Raw genomic sequence first — 14,368 nt, 5'->3', positions numbered from 1 at the left:
AATTCTCGTTGTTATCTAAAAATAAATAAAACTATAAGAACATGAACCCTACGTATCATTATAATTAATCAGCTGTGATCTTGTCTTCGAAGAAACCTCTACCCCGTTACCAGATTTCATTTGTTTTCTTGTGGGCTTGTCTCGATTCTCTTTTGTCTGTTTTATATCCTGTATCCAATTTGCCAGTTATAATTATATACATCTTAATCTTGTTTATTTTTTTTTCCTGTTAATAATCCTTCATTTCTCAGCTCAGTTTTAGATATCTCGTCATTTTTTTTGGGTGAATAGATATCTTGTCATTTAGATTTCTTGTATTTCCTTCAGTGTCAATGGTTAGTGCAACCCAACATGATGGTTAATTAGCTAGACACTTAAATGTTGCTATTTATTTTTCTTTCGTAACTTTAGAATATAAATAATGATTTGTATGCATCGAGATTGAGAAGGAAATAAGTGCGCGGATTGACTTGCGTGTCTCTCTTTGGACGCTAGCTAGGATCCCACCTTTTTCAATATTCGCCAGCTTATATAGAGCCGTTATTATTTGGTGACCTTAAAAGGGTCTCCACATTCCGTTTTTGTTTTTATTTTTGTTTTCTGTTTTTAAAATCTTCTTGTAATAGGGCTCTAGCCCCATTTTTTCACCCAAAAGAACTAGCCAGGCACTTAATTTTATTAACTTATTTTTCTCTTATAGCTTTAAAATATAAAATAAAAGATCTGATAAAGACAAAAAAAAGTAAAAGTAAAAAAAAAAGATTAAATACAATTAAGTCATGATTGCCTCCAACGAGGATGCTTCTTATTTGTAATTATAAGCAAAACCTAAAATTTCACCTAAAGTATTTGTAAAAATTAAAAAAAGATAATCCAACAAAGTTGTCTTGATTGTAAAAAAGAGTGACTTTTTTCATGAAGTCTTAAGTTTAAGTCACTCCAGAAACCATATAAGAGAATATGCTATATTGGATCATTTACAAGACTTAAGGCCCGCTAACCTATCTTGTAGCTTGCAAGGCATTTGCATAACCATGGGTATTAGTTAGATAAAATCTGGATATCCCTTATTATCCTAAAAGAAAATGGAAGAAAGGAGATAGCAAAGATAATGTCATATTATAGATATCCACTAGTAATTACTCGCAGCGCGTTGCTGTGAATAAAAAAATTGAGTTTTATAATTTCTTATTATAAATTGATACATATGTTGGAACTTATGAAAGAATTAGAAAATAAAAGATAATACACTATAAAGGAGATGATGAGATGATTATATGAGATTCAATTTGAAAAGTATAAAATAAAAGCTATTATATTATATATATAAATTATTAAATAATAAAAGAATAAATAAGGCGTGTTTTGAAGACTTCTCTTAATGAAAAATAGATTTTTTTTTCACCGAAATGATAAATATTTTATGCGAAACTTAAATCAGCAAGAAAAATAACAATAAAAGGAAAATGGAGTAGGTTCTTCAACATCCATCTAATTATTATTCTTTAAAAAAAAAGAAAAGAAAAAGCATATCATTAATCAGGAGAGGAATAAGTTATGTCATACTATTTTGATGCATTTTTTTCCTCTCTAATTGGAATATATGCATATCTATTTCCAAAAGATTCAAATTATTAATTTCTTTTTGCAAGATTGGATAAATAAAAATATCTATATCTATATTTCGAATTGGAATAGGATGATGGTTGGGGTAACATTCATATTCCCAAAGCTACCCTTCACAATATAATATTATCAATTTAGTATCCACCAAAATTATTGAAAATTAAGAGGATAATTGAATAAATTTATGTGTTTGTTAACTACAAAAGAAAACTTCTCACTCTCTCCTTCCTTTTTTTTTTTAATCTTTTCCCTTTCCCCTCTCTCTCCTCTATTTTTCTTCTCACAGTTCCCTCCCTCTTTTTCTCTCTCTTCAACATTTTTATTTTTTATTAATTTTCTTATTTATTATTAACATTAATAAAAATATTCTTTTTGTATATATATCAATATATGTATTGAAAAATTATGAAAATAATTAAATTTTAAAAATTAATAGAAAGAAAAATAAAAATACGTGTAGCGTGGGTCGGATTTTTAACCAAGAGAAATTATAAAAGCTTTTGCATAGCACGGGTCTATGTATTGTACTGTTTAGGGGGGGGGAAGAGAAGGATATGCATAGTGGGCTTTATCTAGGCCCATTAAAGAATGGATATCTTGGATCGAGGCCCAATTCACAAGGCCGGGCTTGGACTTCAGCCCATGAGCCCACGAAGCATTTGCTAAAAAGAAAAACAGACTTTATCCTATCGAACTTCCAATTTGAGATTGCTTGGAGGATGCAGGTTCGTCGTACGAGTTAATACTGCCATATTCTCTTCTCTAGCTTTGTTTATGTTATCTAATCTTTACGACTTTTTAAGTTTCAACATTGATCAGATACGGAGAAGCACCGATAACCGTCGATAAAATCCGTGATTTAGAAAGTGCTGGTGACACCAGAAGACAAAGTACCGTTAGATCTCAACTTTCCAACACTGTAATTAGATATGCAGTTTAGTTTGGTACGATTTTAGAAAAAAAAAAAATTAAAGACGATGACCTCGAGAGACGTTTTTGTATTGATAATTATCAGGCGGCCATTCCTTGTTACAATAATTCTCATAGAATTCATTTAGAAGGCAAGATGGGGTTTCCTTCGAATATAAAAATAAAGTGAAAGATGCACGCATAATATCAATCGCGCATGCAAATATGGATTTATTTGGTACGCAAGTAAATGCAAAATATGTATGCATCAAATAAAATATTTTTTTTAGTGGAAATTCTGATACGAAAGTTCAATTAATAAAAGGAGCATATTTTTGTAATTATTATTATTATTATTATCGAATGATGAAGAAAAAGGCTTTCATTTTTCATCTTCATTTGTTCAACCGACGCGACTCATTGAGCGGGCTCGAGGAGGAGGCCGATCCCGCTCGGTGGTTATAAATTTTTGAATCGGATAACATCTCCCTCGGTCACTGCTCCGGCACCACTCTGCTTCTCCCTCTCTCTCTCTCTCTCTCTCTTTCTTTGCGAACGAGCGTTCGCCGGCGGCGGTTGGGTGGCTGAGTGCGGAGGCGGAGTAGCATGGGGAACTCTTCCAAGGACGGCTCCGGAGGTGGCTCCGGCGGGGACAATTCGAGCGGGCGCGACCCTCCCACCCGCACCTTCTCCGAGGGCGAGAAGGTCCTCGCCTACCACGGCCCTCGCATCTATGAGGCCAAGGCAAGTTTTGTACCCCCCCACTGGCACTCTCTCCTCATAATTTCCGGTTCTGAGCCATGTCCACTGTTTGTTGTGATGCTTCGGTGGTTTTTGCTTTACACTTCGAGCAGTTTTTGCTCACATTGGGGATATGTTGGCACTGTTGTCATCTCCGGACACTAGTGAATCTCGATTGCTTGGTTTGCTTGTCGATAAACGAATTCTCGTTTCTGCAAGGCTTAGTTCAATCTAATTTGTGTTTCTGAGATAGATTTGCTTCTTTTTTTTCGAGCATTGTCGAGCCTGTTCCATGTACGTTGCATGCTGTGGTGCTCTATGGTCAGATTCAGTGAAGTTCTGACTTTCATGTGGCCATATTCACGTTTTTGATCCCGGTCAGTTTGTCAGTGAAACTGAAGAAAAAGGTACAGTGGCTGCTAAGAGTATGAGAACGTCTTGACGTAGTTCTTTGTGTGCGTGGTTGTATGTAGATTTTGACTTGTTGGTTCTAGTTGAATTATCAATTTTAACCAGTCAGTTATGAGTGAATTATTGATTATAATTTGATCCATGTCGTTATCGATTTACCTAGTATAGCATTGTCATGTAAATCTAGCACTCTGGATCGTCTAATCGGCTATTGCTCAGGTGCTAGATTGATTGGAAATGCTATGTGCTCGTCACACTTATTCTATGTGTCCTGCCTAGCAGTTAATTCTCGATGGGAATTTTAGTAAGGTGCACCAGGACACGACGAGTTTGGAAGTACTTGTTAGTTTTTCATTTGAACTAGTATGATAATTTTGAATGGAAGAGTTTTGAGCATCCAGCTAATTGAATCTAACTGCTTTGCCGCACGGACGTTACTGGCAGCACTCTGAGGATAATATGTAGCTTTCTTTATAGTTGGAAAATCTCTTAACTTTAGCCATAAATGATTGAATTCTATGGAGACCCTAATTGGTGAATTTATTTTTTGATAGTCCACGTTTGTTTCCTTTTCAGTCTGCTGTAATAGATGAAATAACTTTGCCAGCCTCCACAATTTTGAAAGTCATTTCTTAATTATCTGATCTTCATATGTTATCGTCTACTAGTTTTACTTCATTTTCTGCTGTTAACTCATTTTGTTTTTTAATCAGGTTCAAAAGACTGAGGTTCGCAAGAATGAATGGAGATATTTTGTTCACTACCTTGTAAGCAGCTTTCTTCAACACTCGTGCACTTGCACCTTAATGCTTCTCTTTTCCGCATCTAGCTGATGAAGACGTCTTTTCCCATATGGGCCTTGAGATATTAATAGTTCACTTTTCAAGTGCTTAATGCTTGAGATAAACAAAAATCTACAATTTCATGACTCCAGATTGTAGCTACTAGCTAACGTACACGGATTATGTTTTTGCAGGGCTGGAACAAAAAGTGAGTGTGCCTCCCTTTGATCTCTCGGACTTGTGAGAAGTAATAATGTGCAGGATCCTACTCTTTTCTCCCTATTATGTGTATTATGTTCTCTTTGAATTTCCTATAGTGTCGAATACTTTCTTGAGCATCTAATAGGTTCACAATAGCTTTAGCACGTAACATATGTTGAAGAAGCCTTGTTCCAGATTTATATTATTTTTGGCATATAATCTGAAGTAATTGTCATGTATTGAGAACGTCCTGGAGATGTTAAATGTATGTGCTGGAAAAGTTTTTGGCTTCGTGTTATGTATTTCCCAAAAAGAATCTGATAAATCATTACTGTGGCTGGACATTGTGTCCACAGTTGGGATGAATGGGTAGGTGCAGATCGTCTATTGAAATATACAGAAGAGAATATCATGAAGCAGCAAGCCCTTGAGAAGAAGCAGGGTATAGATAGGAATCCAAAATCTGGACGTTTGACTCAACATAAGCCTAAAATTTCTGCTGGTTAGTTTTCTTTCCCGACTTTTTTCTCTTTACCGTGAAAGTTTAAATTGCAGTTCTGCTGGGTTATTATTTTACAGTCTCACAGATGTTATTAAGTTTTGGTATGTGTTTCTAGGCACTGTTTCATGATTTAGTGATAATGGTGTGTTGTTCTAAATTGATTTGATGGGCATAATCTCGCCCATTAGATTCTTTCCCATGTGCATCAAACATTGAAGCTTCTCCACTTTTGCTGGTTCCTAAACATATTATCCTTTTGAAGCCCTTCCAGAAGTAAATAAAATTATTAAAGTTGGATAACTGGCTGAAGACGTGCTCAAGTAGGTGTTACTGGGTTACATACACTTATTATGATTTTACTCTTCTTTTTGGATGTTGTAGATGCTAAGGTGGATAAAGAGGACCTCAAGAGCATTGGTACTTCTCATTTGTTCCATTTCCATTTACTTATAGTTAATTAAGTTTTATTGCCATCAGGGTGCCTTCCGTTTAGAATTTTGAGTCTTAAATCCCCAGAATAAAGTCTAGGTTTTTTCATGATGAAATAAGTATCTAATGGGATAACTGTCTCCGAGTCCCTACATTGTGAACTGGCACTAATTATTAGCATTGCCATACTTCAAAAGATTTTTACCAAATGAGAGCGACTGAACATAGTAAATTTGACTTGATGTGGCTTTTATTCCTGTGCACTTGTCCCTGAAACAGTTGTTTAGACTGCTCTGTATATATTTTGATTTTGGTACTATCTCCAAAGAGTTCTACTTGGTGTGCATGATTGTAGCTTTTAATATATGTGATTCCTACATTTTCATGCCTTTAGGATCACCCTGAAGGGATTTAAACCTTGAGTTTGGATGTCCTTATGCTAAATTTTGTTTTGCAAGTGAACTGTGTTCCGCCAGATTGGCTTTCTCAAGTATTTAGTAAAGTAATACATAATTTGAATGGAAGACTCCCTTCAACTGTAATCTAATGCTTCTCTGATCTTTGAAATTTTTCTAAAGCCAGTAAGGTTTGCTTCTCCATCCCTTGAAATGTGTTCCGCAGATAATTAGCCTCACCTAAAAATGTATGGGATAATTTCAGTTGTGCTGATCGATTCACTTCAATCTCAACTGCTTTATGATATAGTGTTTTCTGTCTACTGCAGCCACCAAAGGGAAGAAGCGAAAGAATGATGCGGTTACAGAGGTCTGGTTTGTAAACTGGCATACCAGTGGCATTGTCAGTTGCTTATGTTGGAAAAGTTAAAAAAACGAAAAAGACACCATGCTTGCATGTCTTCCACTAGTTTTTGTGTCCCTAGATATGCATATATATAGATTAATGTGGCCATATTTCTAATGTTTGCATAGTGCATTCACATATATGTAATTTCGTATGCAAGTTATATGCATCCTTTTCTTTTACTTTGCCTCCATGATAGTGTCTCGCCAAGCAACTGTACTGTACAGCACTACGAAATTTTCTTTAAGCACGGGCAAAGAATAATTAAACCATCTGGAAGGATGTCAACTTAATCATGACTCAAAAGCTGAATGGTCCCATCTGTGCAGGCACCTTAATTTTAGTGGTTTACTATATTTTCGTTTTTGAGGGCTATTTTTCATTGATTTCTGATTCTGACTTAAAAAATAGCAGGATTATGGTTGGGTTAATAAATGAATGTTTTTCTAATTGTTAGAAGGACAATGTTGTAGCGGAGAAGCTCGTCAAGATTCAAATTCCGTCAACACTAAAGAAGCAATTAGTTGATGATTGGGAATTTATCACTCAGCGGGATAAGGTTTGTCTGTCTACTGATGCTATTAATTGTTGGAATAGATTCTTTACCTTTTTGATGCTTTCTATGAGGGAAATGGAGTTTTTTGTTACCGAATAGTATGAGTCTAGCTTGTTCAGTCAGTCTTCTATCCTGAATACTAATATTACAATTGTTGCGAACCACATCACTTCACATATTGTTTGCTGCATGTTGAAGTATACAATTTCATCTTGCAATCTGGTAATAAAGAGATGCACCTTTCATAATCTAATAAAAACTGACTTTGTGCAATGTCTTATCAGATAAATCCCTTGCAGTGGTCTGAGTCGATCAACATTATTAAACAGATATTACTTACATATCTATCACCTCTTTGTGAGAGCTAATTATGTTGAATTATTAATAGTGGTTGCCTTGGTGATATAGTAATTTTGCTTTTTCAGCTAAATTGCTTCTTTTCATTTATGAAATTGTAAATGGATCTGACTGATTTGATTGGAATGTTGCCTTTTCTCTGCAGCTGGTTAAACTTCCTCGTTCTCCAACTGTTGATGATATCTTAACAAGTTATCTCGAGCACAAATCCAAGAAAGATGCAACGTATGTGATACTTAAATCCATTTTAAATAAAATTATTATTTGTCTCTGTCCTGCTAAATTTATTTTCCTCTGGTATATTCGAGAGCCCCAAGGACTAAATTAGATAGAAGCAAAACTCTAGTCCGACAATATTGCATTGCATAAATCCAATTAAAATCTCATGCAGTATCTCACCTTTGCTTGAAGAGGTTTATTCATTGAATATAGCCCTAGAATCTGTAGGAATTCCAACGCCCAATCAGATAAAGTCAGCCGTATATTTTGCATGGTTTTCATGGCTATATCTGTGTTTGCCTTAAAGTGGGACATCCTTAATCTTGTGCTTATTTTGGTGATAAAGAGTAACTGATTCGGTCGGTGAGGTCTTAAAAGGATTAAGATGTTACTTCGACAAAGCCTTGCCAGCAATGCTCTTGTACAGAAAGGAGAGACAACAATACAAAGAAGCAGTTGCAGCTACAGTGTCTCCCTCAACCATCTATGGGGCTGAACATCTACTGCGACTTTTTGGTATGCAACCCGATATATGAATGTTCATGCACTGGTATTGGTTGGCAAGACAAGAATATATCATTTGGATTCAAATGTTATGGTTAGCCTAATTTCCATAATGCTGTGGGTTTCCAGTGAAGTTGCCGGAGTTATTGGTTCAAGTAAACATCGAAGAAGAAACATTAACCCGCTTGCAGCAGAAACTGGTTGATTTCCTCAAGTGCGGTGCTCATTCCTTGAATTACAACCTCGTCCATTTTAATTATGCGTTGCTTTGATCTCCACATTTTTCTTAGAACATAATCTCAAGAGTACAAAATTTATGGCTCGTATTGATCCTCAGGGGCAGATTTTTTACCTTTACCCCTTAAAAGTGCAGGTTTCTGCAGAAGAACCAGAGTACATTCTTCCTCTCCGCGTACGAGGGATTCAAAGCTTCAGAAGGTAAAGGCAAGAGGAAAGAAGATCGAGACTAAACCCTTGTCGAGGCAGAACATCAGGCATATATTTCGTTGGTTGCAATTCCGTTGCGGTGTGGGTCGTTACATTCTCGGACAAGAGAAAGACATGCTGCTGTTGTAACATTAGCCATAGTTATTCATTCTTTTCGGGGGCGAATTGAGAAGAGGGGTGAAATAGAAGTGTTACTGATTCAATTAGTACAGGATGTACAATGATAGTTTGCATTCTAGAACTTAGGCAGACAATTCCCGCTTATTTTCCATTTCCACATTGATTACTTTCAATCTCATATTTTGGGTTTGAGGGTTTTTTTTTTTTTCTCTCTCTCTCATTTCATTTATTCATTTACTTAAGTTTTCCAATTTTATGATTTTCCAATGATGGCAGTGGGGGGGGGGGAAAAAAAAAAAAAAAAAAAACTGACCGCTGAAACAAAAACTGAGTTTGAATTTCACGGCATCGTCCGGTGTCATGCTTTCCATTTTCTCAATTTTCCGACAAGCCTTCGGCTTTTCCTTTCATCCCTTGTGCCCATCTCAGTCAATCAAAACCTTCCAACTTCCCTCAAATCCATCTCTCTCACTTTACATTGCCCAAATTTATTCCCCTACCAAAAGAAATATCCTTTCTTCTCTACATTTACCAAATGAAAATGAAAAACAGCTTTCCCCCAATATTAACACATCTCACCATAGTCTCCTACCATGTTCGGTCTCTCACCAGCTTTATCCGGTAAGAACAAAGTTCGATCCTACTGCTGTCCAAGCATGCCTATCTCAACCCGATCGGACCTGGTCGTAAAATTACGATTGTACCCCATCCGATCGATCACGGCGGTCCTAATCCCCTCACTTATCGCCTCCTGCGAATGAAACCCGAATCCCCCACTCCTCTCCAATCCCGCCATGTAATCCCTCACCTCCTTCCTTATCACCTCCTGCACTGCTGCCATAAACTCCTCGCTGAATGGGCCCCCGGTACGGGGCGGAGCCGACTTGGCCCGATTTGAGCTATACCCCGGGAGCGATAATGTGAGCACTGTCGGCGGATCGTCTGCCCCCGGCGGCACCGTCTCGGGCGGAGGAGCCGCGAGGGGAAGGACCGGGGAGGACATGAAGTCAACGCTGGAATCACTGTCGTCGGAGCCGGATGAACTGCCGAGGTCGGCGCCGGAGCCCGGCTGGGCGGGGCGCTTCTTCCAGCGGCGCTTGAGGGTGGAGTTCCAGTGGTTCTTGATGGCGTTGTCGGTGCGGCCGGAGAGGAGGCGGGCGATGGAGGCCCAGCGGTTGCCGAGGCGGGCGTGGGCGCGGAGGATGGTCTCGTCCTCCTCGGAGGTGAAGGGACGGTGTTCCACCCCGGGGGAGAGCTGGTTGCACCAGCGGAGGCGGCAGGACTTGCCGGAGCGGCCGGGGATGGAGCGGCTGATGAGGGACCAGTTCCGGGCGCCGTGCGTTCGGACCAGCTCCCGTAGGGCGTCGTCCTCCTCGGGGCTCCACGGCCCTTTGACCCGATCCATCACGGCTGAGCTATACAGACTATCTGGGTGGTGCTAAGCGGCGATGGCGCGTATATATACTGCCTGTTGAGGAGACTGGCTGGGACGGTGGGGGAGGTGAAGGGGCGACCGGCTGCTGCAGGTCAGGCGGTTGGGAATGGGATACAGCTGGAGGGTGACACGCGTCACGCTCCCCATGCGCCAATGCAAACGAATAAAGCCACAGGTCGCTCTCTCTGTCTGTGTGTCGCTCGGCCTTGGCTGTCTGTTCTTTGGGTTGGGTGGCTGACGTGTAATCTCGTATCTCTTTTTTGGTATTCTCGTACGTATAGATGGCTAATATACCTGTATTCTTGTACCTGCTGACTCGGTCAGCCAGTAACAACATTTAATATAATCCCTTGTAGATGTAGAAAACTAAGGTATTCACTGTTTCTCTTCTTCTTTCTACATTTACCGTTACCGTGGCTGCACGCTGCTCATTTACCTTTCCCATGGCTGTTCGGAGGATCTCATTGCCGTTGTCCCACTCTCTCGACTTTTACCACCGCCTCCGCTCGGGCTTTGCTGTCTCAAAGTGCTGCTTCACTTTCCATCGACGCTCGCAATGGTAAGTGTAGGTTTATTGTCTCTTTTCGCCTTGAAATCAGAAAGTAACTACCTTTACCGATGGGTTGATCAATTGGATAAAAAAGTTATTATGATCTTTATGGGGTTTTGTTTGATGGTCTGCATTGGTTGGTCGAGTTAATCTGCAATACCGTTATCTGTTTTTCGTTTCATAAGGGAAGCTCATGGAGGCTTCATTCATCGAGTTTAGTTCGATGAATCCGATTCCTTCAGTGATAAGGAACCACAGTGCCGCTGCAGTCCTGAAGGAGTCGATAAGCCCGGGTGTCTCGGTGAACTACACTCAGCTCTTGATTAGTGGCAAGTTTGTCGATACGGTGTCGGGTTGGTTTCGTGCTTGATTTGAATTTTTTGAACAATACGTTATGCCATAATATTGCAGCACCGTGGCCATGGAGAAAATTTTCGTGCTTGGCTTTCGAGGTTGCAGCCTAATGTCGGTGTCTTATTATTCATGTTGTTAGTGTTCCCTTTGTTCAGGAAAAACCTTCCGGAAGTTGGACCTTAGGACAGGGGAGGTGATCGCCCATGTAGCTTAAGGGGATGCCGAGGACGTAAACCGAGCAGTGTCGGCTGTTCGTAAGGCGTTTGACGAAGGGCTATGGCCGAAAATTACAGCCTACGTAAGTCTTCCTAATCACACCAGCTAAATTTAGTTATGCACATAATTTTTAATCACCGAGTTCACTATTCCTGTAAAGATCGACGGTGCTTCTTCGGTTTGTGGATTTGTTGGAGAAGCATAATGGCGAGCTAGCAACGCTTGGGACATGGGATAATGGAAAGCTATATGAACATGGATTTCAATAAATCCGTTCACATGGATTTTTTTCGATTACATGAAAGGCCATTTGCCTGGATTTAATAAATGTAAAATAATTTACTTAGATTTTTATTTTAAATTATATGTCTTCCTTCTTTCTTTTAATCACGGTATTCTCGGCGTCTTTTCATTTTTTTTTCCCTTTTATGTCGTGCACTTTTCCTTATCTGTCTCTTTATATCCCTCTACCGAAATTAACATTTATAGCTAGGTTATTTATTTTTGGCATTCTTTCCATTTTTTCTTCTTTTCCTCGGAACGTTTTCCTTCTTTTCTTCGACTCCTTTGGTAGCAGAGTGAAATTGGCGAAAGAACATTAAAGAATAATAATCTTATAGGCGTTAAATTTTAAAATTTCAGAATTTATAGATGTAGTATATATTAATGTTTAATCACATTACTTTTATGTATTGAGTCTTCATGGATACGTAAGTTACATTTATGAATGGTCAAGCTGGCATTTAAATTTCAAAGATGAAAATGAGATGAAAATGTGGTACCATCCTACAGAGTGCTACAAAGTGAATCGTTCCTTTATTAGGGTGGGAAATCTCAATTCATCACGTGTAATTATATAATGCTGTTAAAAAATAATTTTAAATAAGAGGAATAGTAAATTTCCGCGCAACACGCGGACTAGGAAGGCTAGTAAAAGAATATTTTGAATTCAATTCTTGTCATTAAACTCTCTGTTTCCTTAAAATCATGGACTTTTCTTTAAAAAAAAAGAAAGAAAATGACGACCGAACTAATTTGAATTAAAAAAAGAGAGAGCATAAATTCATGTCATGCTCAACTTGGTAATACACAATTATTAGCGAATCAATAAGTCAGGGTGGTTACATACGATTCTCGCAAAAAAATGGCAATTTTCCTTCAAATTTATATATACAATGGGGACATATGTAACAATAATAATTTTGCATATTGATAAATTAAGTCGTAGTTTTTGTTGTTCTCGAGTGAAATATGAGGCTAGCTAGAGCTCGGGACACCAATCGTTTCCTTATGTGGTCTGTGTAAACTTCATTAAGAAGTTATGATTGAACTTCTTTTTTTTTTTTTTTTTTCCTTTTGCGTGGGTGAACATTATCAAAAAATTTATTGACATTTTATTTTTATAATTTGTGTAGGGGCACACGTAATTTTCTGAACTGGCGGAAAAAGACAAAAGGCAGCTGCTGAATCGGAACACGAGTCCTTGCAGATTTCCCGTCAATGTCCAGCCTGTTCATACTTACATTAGAAAAAAAACACTGCCCGCTGCACCTTACCTTGACGGCCGTTCCCAAACAACCTACCGACACTTGTCCGTCGCCCACCGGCATGAAATTCACGGAACCGGTTAACCGTCTCCAATTAATGCTATCACTTTATTTCCTCTTTCTCTCGCTCTTTTTTTCCTCCCTTTTTCCATGCAGCACAAAAAGGCAAAAACTCAATTTCTATTAAATTCCTTGCACTTGTTCTGGGCATTAATCAGTCGGTTAATCTTTTTGGCAAGACCATTGTTTGCTAATTTTTCTGGTAACTATTTCTCATGACATGAACTGTCATAGAGAAGTTTTCTGTCCATACAGCTAAGAAAATTAATCATTTTACCGAAAAAATGAGAAAACTAAATGTAACTGATGTGAAGAAAAATATTGAAAAAGGAATATTCTCTCACTATGACGAATCTCACTCAATGGATACTTCATCTCCTTGTATTCTTGTCTTATACTTCTCTTGCCTTCGTCAATCTCATGTGTTTGGCTGCCACTATTCTAAATGCCCTCGACCAATGAATCCGATGTCAGTTGGGGACTTGGGAAGGCTTCCGCGAAGAACCCCTCCGATGCTCAAATTAGAGTCTCACGAGAGATATGATTCAATTCACAATAGAGGAACAATAAATTTAACTTGTACCTGAGTGTAGATTCGATATTTATAGAGAGATGTTGGAGACTCTACTTGGATTATTCTGGGCTCTTTCGGCCGTTACTCGGGCTTGAGGCCCATCAAGTTGGGTTGAACCCGTTTCGTCTGCGACCTTAACCTCCCACTCGTGGAAGGGTGTGGAAGTTTATTGGCCTTGGGTCGAGGAGGATCGGCGAGCCTCCCTTGTGTCCGGGAGGCTCGGCGAGCCTCCCGCAAGTTGAGCCTCCCATGGGCCGGGGGAGGCCCGGCGAGAATTTCTCACATGGGAGGTTCATCGCGTCTATTGGGCCGGAAGGAGTCCATTGGGCCCCCCGGAGTTTATCGGGTGCGGTTCGGTGTAACTCCCTTATCAGTAACCACAACTCTAGTTATTAATTCTCTACATATGTTAACTATATTCAGGGCACTAACTATGCCAAGCGCGCCCGAATTAATGACAAATTATGAATGGGTCCAGCTTTATATTTGTGTTGATCTGTCTAGAAAGGTAATTTGATTCGAAACAGAAAAAGAATTTGAGATGAAAGGTGTTGTCTAGCCAAACAATTCTTTGTCGAAATGGAAACTGCTTTATAGATGGCTAGCGAGAGGAAGGATATCGACATATAGCGCCATGCATTAATAAGGACTTTAATTATTAAAAGCTTAGTGGATTGTAATAATTTAAATCTCTTCAAAAGAGTATCCACTCGAACGATTTAACCCAGAATTCGACCGTCCACTAGTTCTCTCTCCTGAATTATAGGAAGTTCAGCAGCTCCTTGAAAACGACCCCCAGCTTTGACATGAGGAAGCAACATGTCTTCTTTCTTATAGTTAAATTAAAAAAGAAACAAATGTGTCTTAATTTATTATTCAATGCTTGCAGCAAAATAAAAATACAAGGCGTGTCTTATCCATGCTTTATCTTTTATTTTTTGTGAGAATTAATTTAAGTTTTTAATCGAAACAAACGATTGAAGACCTCATAACTTTTTTTTTTAAAAGTGCAACAGTTACTTTAAAT

The 14,368-nt window shown here is 38.7% G+C and overlaps 2 protein-coding genes and 1 long non-coding RNA gene across 4 annotated transcripts; 2 read left to right on the top strand and 1 right to left on the bottom strand.

Moving 5' to 3' along the window:
* Positions 1–2,891: 2,891 nt before the first annotated feature.
* LOC116207914 (protein MRG1) lies at positions 2,892–8,812 on the top strand. Of its 2 annotated transcripts, XM_031541034.1 has the most exons (11): positions 2,894–3,279; positions 4,401–4,454; positions 4,664–4,677; positions 5,027–5,172; positions 5,554–5,589; positions 6,326–6,366; positions 6,860–6,961; positions 7,461–7,540; positions 7,881–8,050; positions 8,168–8,252; positions 8,412–8,812. In XM_031541034.1, the coding sequence occupies exons 1-11, from the start codon at positions 3,142–3,144 to the stop codon at positions 8,506–8,508; spliced, it is 963 nt and encodes a 320-aa protein (XP_031396894.1). In that variant the 5' UTR covers positions 2,894–3,141; the 3' UTR covers positions 8,509–8,812. The 2 variants fall into 2 exon arrangements, with proteins under 2 accessions (XP_031396895.1, XP_031396894.1); XM_031541035.1 differs by lacking the exon at positions 5,554–5,589 and having other exon boundaries at positions 2,892–3,279.
* A 94-nt stretch (positions 8,813–8,906) lies between these two features.
* LOC116207915 (transcription factor MYB44) lies at positions 8,907–10,060 on the bottom strand. The gene has a single exon (XM_031541036.1). It carries the CDS (start codon positions 10,008–10,010, stop codon positions 9,246–9,248), a length of 765 nt encoding a protein of 254 aa, XP_031396896.1. The 5' UTR covers positions 10,011–10,060; the 3' UTR covers positions 8,907–9,245.
* A 545-nt stretch (positions 10,061–10,605) lies between these two features.
* On the top strand, positions 10,606–11,670 carry LOC116207916. The gene is made up of 3 exons (XR_004156985.1): positions 10,606–10,943; positions 11,100–11,242; positions 11,321–11,670. It is a non-coding gene; the product is annotated as an uncharacterized LOC116207916 (long non-coding RNA).
* The last annotated feature ends 2,698 nt before the right edge of the window (positions 11,671–14,368 follow it).

This window comes from Punica granatum, chromosome 5 (genome assembly GCF_007655135.1).
Source record: "Punica granatum isolate Tunisia-2019 chromosome 5, ASM765513v2, whole genome shotgun sequence".
NCBI classification, from domain to species: Eukaryota; Viridiplantae; Streptophyta; class Magnoliopsida; order Myrtales; family Lythraceae; genus Punica; species Punica granatum.
The sequence above is the reverse complement of the archived record's forward strand: the minus strand, read 5'-3'. Positions and strand labels throughout refer to the sequence as shown.

Coding starts and splice junctions, on each gene's coding strand:
- LOC116207914 (XM_031541034.1), top strand. CDS start 3,142: ATGGGGAACTCTTCCAAGGACGGCTCCGGAGGTGGCTCCGGCGGGGAC. Junction 6,962..7,460: donor TTATCACTCAGCGGGATAAG/GTTTGTCTGTCT, acceptor TTTTCTCTGCAG/CTGGTTAAACTTCCTCGTTC. Junction 8,253..8,411: donor AAACTGGTTGATTTCCTCAA/GTGCGGTGCTCA, acceptor TTAAAAGTGCAG/GTTTCTGCAGAAGAACCAGA.
- LOC116207915 (XM_031541036.1), bottom strand. CDS start 10,010: ATGGATCGGGTCAAAGGGCCGTGGAGCCCCGAGGAGGACGACGCCCTA.